We start from the raw sequence: 18,978 nt of genomic DNA on the forward strand, positions 1-18,978 counted from the left end.
TAACTGCGAGAGAGGATGAGAAATTCAGATTATTTTTTGTGGCTGGGGAGAAGGAAAAATATAATGGTGTCTCTGTTATAGAGAGTGTGGAGGATTTGTTTCCAGAAAATTCTGTCTCATCATTGGTGCATAGATGGTATCTATCTATTTATCATCAATCTATCTATCTATCTATCTGGCATCTATCTAACCTCTATCTATCTATCATCTATCATCATCATCACTATCATTTACCATCTTTAATAACAATGAGCCCCTATATAACACCTTTCAAAGCAAAGTTAAGATCTGGCAACAACTTGCATCCAGTCACGTGACTCCCTCATCCTGCCCGTCTGCACTAATCACCATCCTGAATCCTGTCCTCATTTTTTTGCTAAACATTTTCAGAGTTGTATCTTCTCTACATGTATCCTAAAGATGTATCTATTTTTATTTCAGTTTTTTACTCGTAGAAAGGATCTTGTGTACATGCTCTTTGACTTAGTTTTTCCATGTAAACATTCGACTGCCACGGTTCATCCATATTCTGGTGTGTTGCGGGACATCACTCATATCGTGGTTCTCCCTCAATTTATTCATCCCGCCTCCGGCAGATGCGCATCGGGCTGATTGCAGGTTTTGCTATTTGAACAATGCTTCCACCCTCATCCTTTACACGCCTCGTGTCGTGCACGGAGCAAGAATATTTCTTGCCTGTCAACTGGAGTGCTTAGCTTGATGAGATAATGCTTAACTTTCAAACTGCTCTTCCTATCAAAAGTGTGTGAAAGACCCTGTGTGTCCATACTTTCACCAACACTTGATACAGTCAGATATTTTCATTTTTACTAATCCCTTCATTGTTTATTAATGTGCATAACACACACACCTTTTTATGCTTAGCTTCCCCTGGTAGCTGGATTCCCTAAGCTGTCATTATTTTTCCTACTTCTTGCTGCATCCCAAAGCAAGACGTGCTACACGATCTCAAACCAGCTCTCAGATGGGAAAAGAAGTTCTGATTGAAAGATTTCACGGAAGGGGCAGACCTGCAGGCAGGTTGTTGTCAGTTTGCGGATGGGTGGCCCCTACCTTTGCAACATTTAATTCCTGCGTCTTTTCATCTTGGCCACTCCAGATACTATTACACAGCTCTACAATTTTGCTGATTTTATGAAAAGCAGCACAGAAATCGAGACCAAAGAGGAATTTCCTGAGGAGCCAAGGCAAGTTAGCAGGCTGGAGTAGGGAACGGGGCTGAGAATGTCTGCTGGCTGATGGAAAGCCACAGAGCATCCTCGGAGTACGGATTAGAATAAAAGTGATTGTTTTCCCCGCAGCGGCTCGGTCTGGCTCATCTGCACTTGGTTACAGGTGCAGAACTATGCCTCCAAGCCCTGGATGTGATAGCCACATTCACATCTGCCCTCAATCTGTCTGGTTCAGTAGGGGCAGTCGTGTGAAGATAAATCATGTAAACAAGTTACAGTAATGGAATACTTACTTATAAACTGCATTTGCAAAGGCTTGTATCCACTGTTCAGAAGAAAGAACGTGTTGTCTTGCAGCTTGTTAAGAAAATCCACCTGTTTTAAGGGTGCACCTGCTCCACCCAGGCAGCTGGCACCCTGGGAAGTGAGGAATCCACATAGTCAGCTTTCTTCCTTCAAGTCGGGATGGGGAGGTGGCGGGGAGGGGGGTGGGGAGGGCGGGAACCTAGTCTTTAAGATGCGAGCAGCTTTTCCATCTGGGTGCACAGCCCTTCAGTTTGATGGAAAGAGCAACAGAAAACATAAAGGGCGTGTTCTTCTCGCCCATATTTTCTCCTCCCCTCTCCTCCTCTTTGTGGCTTAGTAATTTATTTTTTTCTCTCTGCCTCTGGCCTTCCTCCTGAGATGGGGGCTCTGTGTTGGCCCCGACGGAAGGGATAAACAAAGGGAAAATCTGAGTTCTCCATCCACCACCCATGTCTCCCCTCTGATGTGGCAGAAAGAGAAAGAAAATGCCTCTGACCCACTGTGATGGGGAGAGGTGCTGGTGTGTACCCATTCATATCCTACGGAAGGAAATGGTGCTTCTCCTGACAAAAGTGCTCCGTCAGGCCACTCAGACCCATCAGCTGGGGACAGTTGGGCTCATCGCCTGTTACCACCAGCCACCTTGGGCCCTCCCCACAGCTGTCTCCTCTAGGGCCTTTGGGAAACCCAGACAGAAGAGCTCTTACCTTTTGGAAACCTGTTCACTCCCCTGCCTCTGCCCACATCCCCCATCTCTACTGTTCGCTGGAGACAAAGGTCCAACCCTGAAATCTTAGCAGGGACTTCTAAGCCACAGAACACGTAGAGATTCTAGAATGACATAAGAGAGAGATAGAGCCACTGCCTACTAGCTGGTATGAATATTTTATTTATGTGTGGAAGGAGATAGGGATTCTGTGTGTGTTTCTGCAGAATGGTGTGTACCGAGTCCAGTGTGTGAACCTTCTCGTGAGATCAGAACCTTGGAGTTGTTCACTGCGGCAAACCTAGTGCCTAGAGGGGCACCAGCACATAGTAAATGCTCAATAAACCCCAGGTGATGAGTAAAAGGGGGATGCGAGCGAGGCTGTAGGATATGCTGGACTTGGGCAGAGGCTGTTTTGTAAAGGTCATAGAAAATCTGAGGCGCTGGGGTTCCTGGAAGCCTTGGGCTCCACTCAGCCCCCTGGCGTCTACAATCCAGGCTCACACGTCCTGACAAGGCACAAGGGGCCGGAGAGGGAGAAGTGGCCGGGGACCAGATGCACACGTGTGTGCCCTCAGAGGCTGGCCCAGGCTGGGGGCATGTTTGCTGCTCTCCGCCCCAGGTGTCATCGGCCAGCCCGAGCCATATGTGGACGAGACTGACAGATATGGTTCCACAGCCCAGGGCCTGGGATGAGGCACGTGTGCCCAGCAGAGGCAGATGCCTCTGAGTCAGGATCGCAGTGCCCGGTTTTACAAGTGAGGAAAATGGTGCCATTAAAAGGCAATTATTCAAGTGGTGTTAAGTCAGCTTTGCAGCTCCTGGCGACGCCAAGCAGAAGAGAGAGAAGAGAGTGGTGTGGGGAGTTCTCTGTCTCTCTCAAGCACAGGCTGGAAAGCAGAGCTTGCGCCTGCGTGTGGATAATCTGTGGTGAGGGGCCTGGACCTCCAGATTCCTTTACCTGAACATCATCAGGAAGCGGGAGGCAGCATCCGATCAGCAGAAAGGGCTTCGTCCCAGGAAACAGGGAACCCAAAGGTGCTTCAAGCTGGTTGTGTATCTGACGTCCGTCCGGATCTCAGCCACTTCACGGAGGTTCCAGGTCCCCCGTCTGGCCAGCTGGGGGTGTGCGGTGAATTAAAGGATAACACGTTGGGTCTGTGGCCCCGAGAGCTGGGTTCGGGCATCACTTCATTTGCGTGCTCTCGGCCCCCTTTCTCTCTCGGGTGCGATTTCATGGAAGTCCAGTTTGCTTCCATTTCTGGAGCACTTCCCGTGGTGGTTTTTGCTCAGGCTGCTTCGTCTGCTGCCATGGCAACCAGCCCTGCGTCCCCCACCTTCACATGGAGGGAGATGTGAAGGGACAAGACAGACCCAGCTCATCTGTGGGATTGTTGGTCCCTAGAGGCAGGGGTGGGGGTGAGGGGTCACTGTGGAGATGTTTCCAAAGTCACGTGTTTGTCTCCAAATCTTTATCTGCTATGACAGGAAGGCTCGCGGGGAAGGCGGTTTATGTGCCCCAGAAGGACAGTGGCAGAGCCTGAAAGGGGAAGGGAGCACAGATCAGGCCACAGACACAAGAACACCAAAAGTGGGCTCCAGTTCAGGGCCCTTTCGCCCGTAGAATAAGACCTCAAAGTATCACAGAGAAGCAGACCAAGGCTTATTTGTTTTGTGCTGAAAATGGACCAGCCCCGATTCTCATAGCTTTCCTCCTTCTGAGTAGAACTTGATCCCCTCCAGTATTGGTAAGAACAAAATAGGAACCATTTCAATAGTCTTTTTGATGTTAATAATTTTAATTTTAAGATGTGGCTGAATGTAAACGGCAGCAGGATTCCTCCTGTCTGTTTCGCGTTCATAAACCAGGGGAAAGTTCGTTTTAATTGGTGGCATTTTCAGTCAACCATTCAGCTTGTCAAAATTGAAAGAGACAGAAGTCTAGCCTCTCCGCACGGGGCACTGTGGCCGCGGGAGTCCAGCCCTTTGCTGGGGTGGGCACGGGACATAGAGTGGAGGGTCCCAGCCGAATGAAGAGGAGCCAGCCAGGCTAGACAGAAGGGTGGGCTGGTTTTGCAGGGTGTCAGGCCAAATGGGAGGGCAGAAGTAGGTACTGAACCTGAGGGTGAGTCAGGCTACCGATGTGCAGGCAGAACAGAGGTAGAATGTGCGGGAAGACGGTAGCACATCCCAGTTTGATTAGATAAACGCAGGTAAAAGTGTCTGGACCCTGAGGTCAGTTCCAGCCTCCAAGGTTCCACCTGGACAGTTGGGGCTCTCCAGGCCACAACATATGAATTCTGGGCAGGATGTCTGCCCGACACTTTCATTTTCATATTTTTAATGCTGCTCCCTAGACAGGCGATAGGAGAACAGACTGAAAGGCTCACCGTGCTGAATTCCACCCCAGGGAGGGAGCCAGGATGAGGGCTGAGCGGATGGACACAGAGTCAGCCCCAGCTTGGTACCCGACTGCCACTTACAAACTTGTTACTCAATCCGAAGCCTTAGTTACTCATCCGGAAAATGAGGCTGATGATGTTACCTGCCTCTTGGAGGAACTGAATCAGGTGGTAAGGCTCTTAGCCCTAACCAAGCCTGACTCAGAAGCACCACTTAGTATGTTTATAGTAGTAAAATAAAATCTTCGTTCCTTCTGGGTCTAGAGTTTTCACCAGAGTCAAACGCTGTTGAGAGTACTTTTTTTTTTTATTTTGGCGGCGCCGTGCAGCATGTGGGATCTTAGTTCCCCGACCAGGGATCGAGCCTGTGCCCCCTGCAGTGGAAGCCCAGAGTCCTAACCACCGGACTGCCAGGGAAGTCCCATGTTGGGAGTATTTTTAGATGCAGTCCCTGATACTGATGAGTTCACAAAGTCAGACGGAGTGGCAGTTTGGAAATGCAGAAATATGCCCCCAAGGGTAAGAGTAACACTGTGGTTGAAATTGCCATGAGTCTTAAATCCTATTTTTAAAGGGCTAGTGAGGGGAGAGAGAGTGAGTGAAGAGTAGGTTAGGTTATTAGATCTTGTAGATAAGCTTCGGAGGGAAAATGCCAAAATCTGTGACAGGATATCCAGCGGTGGGGATCACCAAGCCGAGGGCTTCTCTCTCCAAGGGATGGGAGCAGAGATGCCACCCTGGGGAGTGTGAGAGCTGTGGCCACCGCAGGGCCACCACAGTGAGTGGCTATGGGTGCAGAGAACTGGTCTACCCCCAGACTTCGGGTGGAATGTGCTTTTCCTCTGCGTCCACCCGGGGAGCAGGTCACAGCGGGAAGAGCACACGTGGGCAAGAGAGAGGGTAGGACGCAGTTCTCATCAAATTGCTCCGTCTGCCAGTATCAGCACCTACCAACAACAAAAATAGGTTTTAAACATTCGTGAAGTATGGGGTCTTCACAAGCATAAGGCCTGAGTATCAGCTGGCAGTGGAATCAGTAGAAACAAGACATTTTTGTAGATGATATTGTTAATACAAAAGAGAAAGCCTGTGAAGGCAATAAAAGCTATGATTTCAGCACACCGACTGTGTTATCTTCCCCCTTAGTCTTGAATGTGGTTCTGTTTATTTTTCTGCTTCAATATTTACAGCATCCCTCCTGAAAATAAGAATAACGATAATATAAAATTAATAATATTCATACCAGTGGTGGTAATACCTGTTTTTGGAGTGTCTACCATATGCCACAGTCTTTGTTAGATGCTTTCAAGCTTCACCTTCTCTAATCACCGCAATAACTGTGAGAATGTTTACCCCATTTCACAAATGAGGAAAGCAGGGCTCAACGAGGATATATAACTTGCTCAAAAAACCTAGTTGGCAAGTGACCAAACCTGGATTTGAACTAATGTCTTGTTTTTCTCTGAAGAGCCCTGCATGGGTTTTGGGATCTTTAAGTCAGAAGCTATTTTAGCATTATTAGAAATGGAATGGAATGAAGAATATTAATCTCGGCTATGAAGCCTCAGGTTTCTTTGAATTTTCAGCCAGTGTTCCTGAAATCTACTCTTGAGGAGCAGAAAGAAGCAGAAAGGAAGGCTTCACATCTGCATTTGAAGATCCTGAAAAACGCCATTCCTTACACCTTGAGAAATGTGTTGGGACCTGGCTCTCCTGCTTCCATCTGGACCTTGAAGTTTGTGTACCCCTCTCTTCCTTGCATCTTGCTGCCTTTTCCCCTCATGTTGCATAATCCCAAATAAGCCCACCAGTGCCCTTCATATATATCTTCTTATACCTACTGACAGTAGGATTTTCTCCTGTGCCAGGGAAAAGAATTAGCTCCCAAGTTGGAACCCATTTCTCTCCACTCCAATCCTGTCCATCCTTAAATTTCAACTCTTATAGAGCCTCCTTGAAGAGTTCCCTATAATGCCTCTTGTCTCTGCAAATCCTGTAGCACTTTTTACCAGCCAATTACACTTGCAGCCTGTATTTGGTGGGTATCTCTCTTCTCACTCAATAGCTCATAAAAATTTGGAAGACAGGATCTGTGCCTTCTGTTATCCCGATGCCTCACACATAATAGATGCTCAGTAGCCATTATTGAATAAACAAAATCTCTCCCCTCCAAATTTTCTTTATTTATTATACTGAACTACACCTCTGAGTCTTACACTGTCACCGCTACACATTTAAATATTGCTATATAGAGACCTTGGTCTATTGCTGTATAGAGACCTAGGACAGCCAGTGAGAATCTAATCACGTTCCTGTTCTAATACTGCCTCCAATTCTACTCTGGGCCTTTACTTTCCTACAATACAGGCAGCCCTTTCCTCTGTGAATACTGAAGAGTGATAGAGAGGTTATTCAAGTCTTCAGTGTTTGCTTTGGAATGTGCCAGGGTGGGGAATACTGAGGAAGCTTTCCTTCAGATCAGTTTCAAATTCAGGACATCAGACTGCTTCCCTTACTCTTGTCTCCCTCCTCACAATGCCCCAGTGCCTGGTCAGAGTTCAGTACAATCAGCATGTTCTTAGAGTTTGGGGGGGCGTGTCACCACACATTGGCCCTGATGGACAGTATGACTGACCAGTAAGTGATCAATGGCCCAGCCCCATCTCAGCTCTAGCCAATGATTCAGCACCATGGACAAGGTTAAGGAAAGACAGTCAAGTTTTCCTTTTTCTTCCCAGCTCTCCTGTACTTCTGAAGGCCAGTGAAGCTGGGAATCCTATTCTAAACAAGCTGGAGGAGAGGAGCAAGTGGCAGCCTCTCCTCTCGGGAAGTCTACTCTTTGAATCATAAATCAGACCCTCTGCATGTCTAAAGTGACCTACACAGAAAGAGTTCTCTTTTCTTGGAGTAAAGGTCTCATGCACAAACCAGTCTGACACTTGTTCACTGATAGCGTCCCACTGGAATTTAACTCATTCAGGTATTCTACTCGGGCCATGTCGATTTCAGAGGGGTCTTTATTACCATTTTACTGTATGTGGGCTTGTTCAAGTCAATATTCTTATATAAAACAGTGGAAAAAGCCAGGATATTCTCTTCTTTCTTTGATTTTTTTTTTTTTTTTTTAGTATACACATTTTATATTCTGCCTTTAAAGCTATTTCTGCTGCACAGCTGCTTTACCGAGACTCAGACTCCTACGGGCCCTGCTTGGTCCGACATGTACCTTGAATATCCTTTCACACTGTTTGATTTCTGCAGTCAGTTGTATAATGAGGCGGGAGTGTGCATTGAGTTTGGAGATTCCTATTAACCAGGTCACCCGTGAATCTATTTTCGTGCTTTTCTTTATTAGAAATAGCAGGGAACACGATAATATTTAAACACAACTACTTATAGGAGCTTGGCTTCAAAAATACACCTTACCAAGTTTTCTTTTCCCATTTGACATTTCAAAATGTTGTACTACATTTTCGCATCATCAAAACACCTCTTCTCCATTTGCACTCTAGGCTGTGAATACAGACCGTTGCAAATGACAGTGGATGTTTTGGAGGGTCATTTGGATTTGTGATCCTCTGCTGACATATTTGGAGTGTTTCATTCTGCTCTTGGCATTGCCTTTGAAGATGGTCCATAAAAAGACAGACACAGACCAAGACGATAAGGCAGGACAGGTGTTGGGAATAGATAGAAGAGAGCTATCTTCAATACTTGAGGGAGGGGATCTCATGAGAAAGGGGAGTAGAATAATTCTGTGTTGTTCCCAAAGAGAATCAATGAGTGAAATCTACAGGGGGACAGATTTTGAATCAACCTGAAAAGTACCTAAATACTAGAGCTGCCAGGCTCTCTGGAACAGGCTGCCATGTGAGGTCGTGAGCCTCCAGGCACTGCAGGTGCTGTACTCCAAGTTGACCAGGCTGTCTGCCCGGAACGATCCTTCCAGAAATAACAGGTCCATTTCAGCTGTGAGAATCACTGGTCCTTACTCTTTGGCATTACTGTTGGGACTCAGGGCATTGCAAACCATAGGTACTCTTGTCTCCTGGGAGCAGAAACTGTGAATCCTTTTGAACTGCTTAATACAAATGCCCTAACGGGCCAAGATAGCCAAAGGTAAGGTAGAAAGTGAGTTTGGAGTTGTTGAGTAGGCAGCCTTTTATTTCAGGCGGATACTTTACTCCCATGACCCAGCTATTTAGATGATTTTTTTAAATGTCTTAAAATGGACCACAGTCCTTCATCTTGTTGCATTAATCCAGACTTGCCCGATATCTTACCAACATCGGGATGTCAGTAAAAATGGGATAGTGATTCCCATTCAAATAAAAGGAGCTTTACAGTTTATACAGTACATTCTTCTAGATTTCTCCTTTTGATATTCCCCACAGTTCTCTAAGGAGGCCTGGAAAATGTTGTTTTCTCAACTTTTATAGGGAGAGAACTGAGACCTAGAAGGTTTAGTGACTTACCATATCATGCAGCTTGCAGGTAGCGCTTGACCTGGGCTGGAGAGTGGGAATTGGGATCAGGGAAGTTGGGCTGTATCTGTGGCCATGCCAAACATCAGCAGTGTGACTCTGGACAGTGTCATGTGTACGGTGAGGGTGTCGGAGTAGGATGAACTCCATCCTCCACCATACAGGGTGCCCACCCCACCCTGCTGTCTCGGCTTCTCAGGCCTCTTCATATGCATGGCCTCTGGCACAGTCCTTACTCTTTGCTTGGCAGGTAGGAGGTAGGATGAAACGAATTTTGGGGTTAGAGAAAAGCATCCTGATGTGCTGGTGTGTGTTTCCAGGGTGGTGACATTACATATCAGCTACTGTAAGACACCTCTGTGTCAGCTCACTTTCACAAGCTTGAGAACATTGGCTGCATTTTGGTTTGGGGTTTGGAATTTGAGGATATGTTTGTTTACCTTTGTGGTCTCACTTGTGGTGTGGAGCGGTGGAAGTGACCTTTATGAATTTCCTCTACCCTACATGTAGAAAAGTCAGCGGGAATCATGAGGGCTCCTCACTTTACAAGGCATAGACTTGCAAAGAAAGTGATACTTTAATCTGATTTTACTTTTTAATTGTCTGAGTAAAGCTATTGAACTCAAAAGTCAATTTGATATTGCTTATAAGTCTCTTTACAAAACTAACCTGTTTCCATGTACTGCAAAAGCAATCCATGTTCATTGTAGAAAATGTAAAAATAAGGAAAATTACGTGACTACCTATAATCTCCCAAAGATAACTGCTATTAACCTTTTGTTAAAACTTCCTGGAATGGTTTTCTGCACACCTATACATGTTTTAAAAGAAATTAGTATAATTATGTACATACTGATTTGTAAACCTTTGTTGTTAATGGTAAACTTTTTCCTATTTTACTAAATATTTTCTTAAAGGATTTGATCGGAGTTTGGATTTAGGAGCCATGTAGTATTCTAGTGTGTGGCTGTATCAGAATTTCATTTAACCTATTTCCTACTGTTGGCTATATTGTGTGCTTACAATATTTTGCTAATATGAATCATCTTTGAAGATGTCTTTTCACATAAATCCTTGACAATACAGTAGATGTAGGTCTGATTTGTCAAACAAAGAAAACTAAAGCTGGATTTCAGTTTTTCGGGGTATCAGCCACACTGTTGAGCATTTATGAGAAAATGGTCACCTATACACTTACTAAGGTCGATTGACATGATCACCCCAAAGGTTTGGGGAGATCTCCCCCACTGTCACCATCATTGGATCTGGTACCGGGCTCCTGGCTTCTTCACACACTTAGTGTCCTGCATAAAAACCAAAGCAGTGGATTCATCTTGCTTTTCTCTTCTTTTGCTCCTCTTTTAGCCTGATGAAGTCCTCCGATATCGATCAGGAGTTATTTACAGACAGTTATTGCAAAGTGTGCAGTGCACAGCTGATATCGGAATCTCAGCGCGTGGCCCACTACGAGGTAAGAACAGCTTCGCCCACTCAGTGTGTTCAAATGGAAGCAAGAGTAGCCTGGGTCAAGGCTGTGGGACTTGAGGGTGTTGCTTTCTCGACCTGGGGCAGATCTTGAGAAGCACAGGGCTTGAGCCGGCGAGTCTGAGATCAGGCCAGGACAAATGTGCACGCGTGGGGTTGGAGAGAGCGCTGAGGATGTCACTCTCAGGCCCCTGGCTGCTTCCCAAATTCTGCTTTTTCCTTTGTCCCTCAGCCCCTGGGGACCCAGTGCGCTTTCTCTACTTGTTAAATCTGTCATTGCTCATCCCTGAAGTTCCTTTCAGGGACACAGCCCAGGTTGCATTAGTGCCAGCTTCTCTTTCCTTCTCTGACCCTGAAGAAAAGCTCAGAGGCCCTTTCTTCATCATTGGAGGGAAACATGGCAGCATCAGTGGTTCAGCACCAAATTCCTTCCACCTTCTGGCTGCTGCCCCCAAAGGTGTTTATTAGCAAGAAGACATCCCCCCACAGGGTGATGCCCAAGTTTTAAAGCCCAAATACTCTTGAAGGACATAATTCATTGGCTTTGGCTTTTTAGGATGGAAGTTCAAATGGCTGCTTTTTGATCTTTTATTGGGAAGAGAGGATGAGAGGAGACAGGTCGACCAGTTTCGGAGGAGGGAATGGCGGGGGGACACGTGTGGAGAAAAGGGGAGCCTGGGCCCCCAGATGTTGCTCAGGGCCATTAGCTTTGCAAGAGAACATATACCAGCAAGAACATGAGCTTTCAAGGGCAATAATTTGTAAGTAATTTTAGCTTAGAGGGCTTAGCCAGCAATTTTCTTTTTGTCTGACAAATGCCAGTTGTCACTGTCACTCACCAAACTCCTCAGAGCCTCAGAATCCTCTGTGCACGAGGAAAATAATAATAACCACACGCACACACACATACCGAGCGACGCATTCATCGACCACGTGTGCTCCTCAGGGTTTTGTGGTGACCAGAGAGACCCCTCGAAATAGCATTTGTGAAAACACTTTGGAAGCTGTACAGTGTGGCAAACGTGCAAAATTACGTTATTTCTCATTATTAACTCCGTGGCAGCAATATTTGGATGAAGGCAAAGAAAACTTGCTCTTCGGAGAAAACTTTTAAAAATCAACCTCTGTGAAAAAAGTCAGCATATTCTTTTGTCAGTAGGCAACTGAGTGGAAGAGGAAGGAACTGTGAATGCAGAAGAATGATCAACATGGAAGATAGCCATCTTTCGAAATTAAGAATTTCTAAAATCTGTAGGTATTGCTTTGTAAACACATATGGTTTTTATTAATTCCATTTCCCCAGTGAAGGAAAATCAGGGAATTTGTCCCTGCTCTGAAATTCCACAGCCTCCTATTATGTTCTCCCTTTATTAGACTTTTTGGGTTCCATTTTTAATCATCTTACTAGATTCTTGAGGCCAGAAAGAGAGTTTTATTCATTTGATCTTCCATAATTCCTGGGACAGCATGTGCACATCAGAGCTGTTCAAGGAGCTTTTGTTTACAAAAATAACCTGGTGACACTGTCCAAACACTGCTTTTTTGTTACCTGAGCTAGAAAAGTAATGTCAGAAAATCGAAAACAACAATTTTTTTAAAGGAAAAACATCTTAGCAGCTCAGCTACGGGTTTAGTTATTTGAACTCAAGTTTTCCTGTTACCACACTGCACCAGCTGTGGCATAACTTAATTGTTTAGAGGATGTGTTAAGATTTGTTGTGTGTAGCATAGATGAGAGGGAGAAGAGAAAGCAATCACAACAGATCTGCAGTTAACCGAGTTACATATCATCAGAACAACATGAAATGTGTTCCCGTTAACCAGGGATGGGAACTCTGGGCAAGGGTTCATCCCCTGCTTCCAGGTAGAGGTGGGTACTTGCTTCGGGGAAAATACACATGCAGAGCTGCTGCGGGTTCCGAAAGGGTATAGCTGGGACTGAGCACACCTCGTGTGGTCTCTGGTCTTCCAGCTTTGGTTGGAGACGTCCCCAGTTCTTCATCTCTAGGAGGATGGCTCCTATCAGATGATCTCAAAGGCCATCTGAGAACTGATATTTTCATGCCATTCATCCCTCCCACCCTCCACACACCCGCTCTGCTGAAATTGCACGTAGAGTGGGTCTCTGTGAGTCCTGTTGCCAAAATTTGCCCACTGTACATCGGGGCCGGATTAAATCTCGGAGACAGAGTTTTGGGGGAAGTAGAAAGAAATAGCTGTATTGCTTTGCCAGGCAAAGGGGGCCTAATGTCCTCAAGACTGTGTGTCCCACCCTGGAGAGGGTAGTGAGGAGTCTTACAGTGTTCAAGGAGCAGGGCGTGGTGAGCACGTGGACATTCTTCTGATTGGTCGGTGGTGATGTAAGTGGGAATCAACATCATCAGCCTTCTGGCTCCAACCAGCCTAGGGTGTGCGTGTTTGTGGGCAGCACACAGTTTACTTCTCCCACCTGCTGAGGGTTTCAGTATCTGCAAAACAGCTCGAAGGACGTGGCTCAGAATATTATTTATAGCCCTGGAGGAAGGTCCTTGACTTTGTTTAATGGTTAAAGTAATATTATTTGTCTTGCTTGACCATTTCCTTTCTTTCTGCATTTTCTCACTTCTCTGATTAAATTTATTCTTTGACTAACGTTCTCCTACAGACAAAGAGGCAGGCGGAGGACATGGGTGGGTGTCCATCCTGGGAAGGTCTCAGAGGGTCCAGCTCCATTACGGTCCCAAATCCCAGTCAGCTCACTGAAAATGTGTCTACAGTTATTCTCAGTGCTCTTTCACTGATTTATTGCTTCAGTATGATTTTACTCTCAGTTTGACCAGATCATATTCCCAGCCTCCCTACAGGGCAAATCAGTGGGAATCTTCCGTGTATTTTCTGCGTGCCCAACACTATTAACGTTTGATATTGCAGGCGGTTCTGGGTTATGTGAGGAATAGTCCCTGCCACCAAGAGGCTTATGAACTTCCTTGGAAAGGAAAAGCCATGGATAGTTTAGTGTGGTATCTATGTGTGTGAGACTGGGAACAGGCTCTGTAGATTCTGCTCCTAAAAAGAGGCTGATCTAACTTGATATAAACAGAGTGTTCATTCTTCTGCCCATTTGACTTTCTGATGTATATGCTATGTTGTGCTGTTAATTTTTTAGATCTTTGCATATTCCAAATTCAAAAGGGTGAGTCATCACCAAGAGCTATTATGGTCAAGAGAGATTTGTGGGGATGACGTGAATTTTCGAGGTTTCAGTGGATGCGTTAAATTTAGAGGTTGCTAGAATAAGAAGGCTTGGAATCTCCAAGGAGGCTGGCCTGGCTGGACTGGAAGATTTGTGCTGGAGGAGAGAGGCTGGCAGCACCTACAGGTAGGGTGTGATCAAGGGGTAAGGAAAGGGGAGTCTGGACTCTTGTGAGGCTCTTAAGTATTTGAGAGTGTAAAAAAAAAAAAAACTATGCATTTCTGAGTGACAGCCATCGACGGTGGTCAAGATGTATTGTTGGGAAAAGAACAGCTCTTGATATGACTTTTGCCAAGAGGCTAACGTGCCAGTCCACTGAAGCTGGAGGAAAAAAAACAGAGCAGACGTGTAATGGCTAATAGCTTCATGTCCCATTTAAAAGCCTGAGCCTTTTTACAGGAGGACACAACCTAATATATGTCTAATAGACTAAACCCTTCCATGCTATACTTTTTTTTAAGATCTCTTTTTACATATGAAGTCCTGGGCTGAAAAAAAGGGGAAACATAAAGACATTATTGTTTTTCTTACTTACTAAGCATTAATAACATGTAATGTTTTGGTGGAAAATATAATTAGATGTTGTCTCTGCTCACTGGTTGAATAGTCTGAATCAATAGAACAAGTAGACACAGACACAGAGGGGAAGAGAAAGCTTTCAAATGAATATGCCTGAATGTTACAGAGGTTAGAACTTGTTTCCCATTGAGGCCATGAGGGAAGGGGTGGTTTTCTAAGTGTAGGAAGAAGAGGATTGGAAGACTATGAGAACTGAAACTAAAAGGACAGAAAGATTATTTTCTGGAGTAAAACTAAAGGAAGAAGATGAATGATCACATCTAGCAGGAGAGAAAAAGCTCTTGTTAGGCAGGGAGCCAGCCATCAACGCGCCAGCCCCGATTCCTTGCCCGTTTTGTGAACCCTAATACCCTTGTGTTACTTTGCCGGCTGTGTAATTAATCACTGCTTGTGAAATCCGTGTCTCAGAGGCACCTCCAAACAAGATTGCAAGCTTCCTGAGGGCAGGCCAGAGTCATGCACTGTGTTTCTCATTTATTTCCACAGCTTGGCCCATGGCTGTTGCTCAGTGGCACTTCGAGGGTGATGAGGAGGTTGCGGTGGGGACTGGCAGAGGGAAGCAGTGGGGCAGGTGTAGTGGAAGCGTTCATGGATGCACCAGAACACGCGATGCTGTACGTTTGGAGTCGCTCTATACTCTCGGAGCGGCCTTCAATGTAGAGGTGACAGTTCTGCAGTTATAGGAAAGACGGTTCTCTAAACTGATGGGGAACTCTTCGGGCATCTCTGAATCTTGTAGTAATGTCAGTCCTGGCAAGTGAACCCTATCAGTCCCCCTGGGAATGTCAGAATCTAGGGGCAGGTGCATTGGGTCTGCAGAGGCATGCTGAAATGGATTTTTCAGTTTCACCTGTTTTGATGGCCTTCCAACAGAACTCTGCCTTCCTTAGCTTCTGTTTAAAGTGGGGAATAGCTGAAGGGCACTCTCTTAGTCTCTATAGGTCCAATAGTGAATGGGGCATAAGTGTTTCCTGGGTAGAGACAACAAGGTACACATGAGGTCTCCAATATATGCTGATTACTGTCTTGACTTTTTGGTGTTACCAATGCCTTTATTGCCTTCTCCCCCTTAGTCCCTCATACCTTCGTCTCCACTTTGCTTCTTCTTTTTGCTAATTGCCTGAGTAAGCATGCAAGCTGGACAACTCCTGGCATATGTGTGAGAGTTGGGGGTCAATGTTGTGTTGTGTTTCTGCATCAGTCCTGCCAGGTACCACGCTAACTGGACTTGAATATCGGCAGGGCTCACTGTATCCTCACACCACTCGCATCTCTCCTGGGTACCACTGGTGATGTGCTCCCGGAGATGCAAGTACTAACTGTGTGAGGACGACAAAGGATCTTTATTGCAGGGTCCTGTGGAGATGCCTCCTTTGCATTGTACACTGAGATTTGCTGTTTTAGTCTCTTCAGATCTCTTATAGTCATCACATGCTTAATTTCTCCCAGATGCTCTTACTACAATTATTGGTGCATCTGCCCAGGCTAAAGCAATCCTTACTACCTTTCCTCATGTCCTTGGTTGCCTGATACTCTTCGATGTCTGTTTCTTGACCAAATCATGAAGACTCTTGAGCTTCTGTGAAATTTGTTCCTATTCTTATGTTTTTCTATTGTTTATTCCAGCAGGTCTGGCCAGTTTACCTTTTATCACTTATTATTAGTTAATACAGTTTAGTGGAACATAAAATAAATGATTAATAGAGAAGCTACAGTGAAGTAGACAATACTAGGCAGAAGATCACACTCGACTCGGGACAACACAGACATTGACCAAGAGGAGTTGTCAGACGTTGTGCTTACTGCTCATTGGTTAAGAGCAGTTGGTTAATGAGTTCTCATTTGCTGAGAGCATATGACGTCACTCAGAGGATTTTAGGAGCCAGGCCACACTCCATTGGCTGGAACTCAGTCACATGGCCCCACTTAACTGCAGGGGAAGTTGGGAAATGCTCTTTCAGGGTTTAAGGAAATGAAATGGGTGCAGTGAACACATAGGATCATCTCTGCCGCGTCAACCCCTCTGGTCACCATTACATTCTCCCTGGGGCACGTGGAACACATGCATCCCATCTCCATGGGAACAGCCTCCAGGTGCTACCCAGTCACTGCCTACAGCTCAAATGTCAGGATCTCCAGGAGGGGAGTGGCTTTCTCTATCAGTTGTGGATGTGAGTCCTCTTGGTTCAGCCACCAACGAACAAAAGAGAAATGTCATCTCTCCCTCTCTTACACTTTAGGGTGGTGATGACAGCAGTAATATTTTCCATCTGAAAAAGGAAGAAAAGAAGGCAGAGAGTAACCGCTAGTCCATAGCAAAGTTGACATCCTGCAGGGCAGGCATTGGGAAGTTTCTCTTTCCAGGGAGTGGGGGAAGTTACCCAAATAGATTCCGATCTTCCCCTCTGGGAGGGACTTTTTGTTCATTTTCCCCAGTGATCCCTGGCTCTGCCCCCAGAGTTCTTCCCTGTCCGTCCATGGTCCTCCTTGACACATGTGAAACGGATCCTGGGTCCTCCATCCTCCTTGGGGACCGCCAGCACTCACAGCCCACTTTCTGCCTGAGATTGATGTAAGGTTTGGAGACTATTCAAAGCTTTTCTTATTCCAGATCATAACAGCTTTAGTAATACAATTCTCTCAGTAATATAGAAGGCTTCTGATTTGTTTCCTTTCAGAAAGCTCCTCATGTCATAACCATAGTTTTTCCCAGACATAATTTCAAGGCTGTTTATTATATTGCTTCCTTACTTCTGTGCCTCTATTTTTCAGTTTCATCGTGGCTAACCTTGAGGTTATTTAAAAGTGGGTGGAAAGACCCATCCTTAATCTGATTTTTGCCAAAGGCCTGAGTCACAACGTGCAACTGAGAAATCTCACAGGGTCTGCAATACACAATGTCTTTGAAAATGACAGAGAGGCAATGAGGGAAGGGGCAAGGTAGGGTAGGGGATCAAGAGGTACAAACTACTATGTATAAAATAAATAAGCTACAAGGATATATTTTACAGCACAGGGAATATAGCCAATATTTTATAATAACTATAAATGGAGTACGATCTATAAAAATTTGGGATCGCTATGTTGTACACCTGAAACTAACATAATATTGTAAATCAACTATACTTCAATTAAAAAAAAAGTTAAAAAATGACATCTCTTACTTTGAGGTGACTAGAAACAATTAGCAAATGACGTTTCCAACTCTTTAAGTCTCAAATTTCTGAAATAGCTTTTTATTTTGCTTATATTTATTTGCTAGTGTGTCAGCTACACATCATAGTTCTTGTAGTTCTTTGATACTTTTATAAAAAACCTAGCTGAACATCAGTAACAGGCAACTAGGAACAGGTAACATCTATCCAAGCAATCTGTTTTTCCATTCTCTTCTAGTTTTCTTAGAATTTTAACCACTTCCTAGTGCAGAACCATCGAGTTCTAGCACCATAAGCTCTGGAGGCAGGTCTGCCCTCCGGGGTATTATAGGCAGTAGCTTTGCCAATATTTTGTCACTGTATATCCGAGATCTGCTGTATCTGTACCCTCCCCACCTAACTCTCCACCTGCTAAGCCAATGCCAAATATTTGGTGTCTTGTTATGGGAGAACCCCCATTTCTATCTTAGACGAGGTAGGCTAACTGCAGTCACAAAAATCTCAGCATCTTAGAAATAAAAATTTCTTTACTGCCTGCGTTATAGCCCATTGTGGGTTAGCAGAGGGGGTTTTGTACCATGTAATTATTTAGGACTAAAGTTGACAGAGGCTCCTCTGTCTTTGCTCCTGACAAAGATGATAGAGCCATCAGTTGCTCTGAGTGTCAAAGTCCAGCTGACATTTGGGGGACCAATGGGCAATGTGGGTGACTGTGCAGGACATTTTAGGGGCCAGGTCTGCAAGTGACAACACCATATTCACCTACTTTCCACTGACCAGACCTCAGGCCTATATTTTCTGACTGCATGAGAAGCTGGGCAACCAATGTGGCTTAGCTGGGTTCCCTGGAGGAAAATGGAGCCGGTTTGGTGAACATAGAGCACTGCCTCTGTGCACTGCATGTGTGTGACACCAGAGGGACATCGTGACCAGGACCTGCTGTGGGTTTGTTGGGGATGGAGGGGGGGACGTAGAGAAGAAAGAGGAAGAGAGGAAAGGCTGTACATCCCCAAGGGAGTGCTCTTGACAAACAAACATACAAAAAACAACTCTGGGGAACTTCCTTGGTGGCGCAGTGGTGAAGAATCCGCCTGCCAATGCAGGGGACACGGGTTCGAGCCCTGGTCCGGGAAGATCCCACATGCCGCGGAGCAACTAAGCCCGTGCGCCACAACTACTGAGCCTGCGCTCTAGAGCCCGTGAGCCACAGCTACTGAGCCCACGTGCCACAACTACTGAAGCCTGTGTGCCTAGAGCCCGTGCTCCGCAACAAGAGAAGCCACTGCAATGAGAAGCCCATGTGCAGCAACGAAGACCCAATGCAGCCAAAAATAAATAAATAAATGTATTAAAAACAAACAAACAAACAACTCTGGCAATCACGTGTCTGGGGACCCCTGTGAAGTTGATGCCTATTTCATTTCCATGATGTGTGG

The 18,978-nt window shown here is 45.5% G+C and overlaps 1 protein-coding gene across 1 annotated transcript in view; it reads left to right on the plus strand.

The window, feature by feature from the left end:
* The window catches only part of ZMAT4 (zinc finger matrin-type 4), a 345,324-nt gene that overhangs the window by 64,980 nt on the left and 261,366 nt on the right, over window positions 1-18,978 (plus strand). Inside the window, exon 2 of the mRNA XM_059909471.1 lies at window positions 10,457-10,562. Within this exon, the coding sequence (XP_059765454.1) occupies window positions 10,461-10,562 (102 nt within the window). The 5' untranslated portion in view covers window positions 10,457-10,460. The remainder of the gene's footprint in view (window positions 1-10,456; window positions 10,563-18,978) is intronic.

The sequence above is a fragment of the Balaenoptera ricei genome, chromosome 21, assembly GCF_028023285.1.
Source record: "Balaenoptera ricei isolate mBalRic1 chromosome 21, mBalRic1.hap2, whole genome shotgun sequence".
NCBI lineage: Eukaryota > Metazoa > Chordata > Mammalia > Artiodactyla > Balaenopteridae > Balaenoptera > Balaenoptera ricei.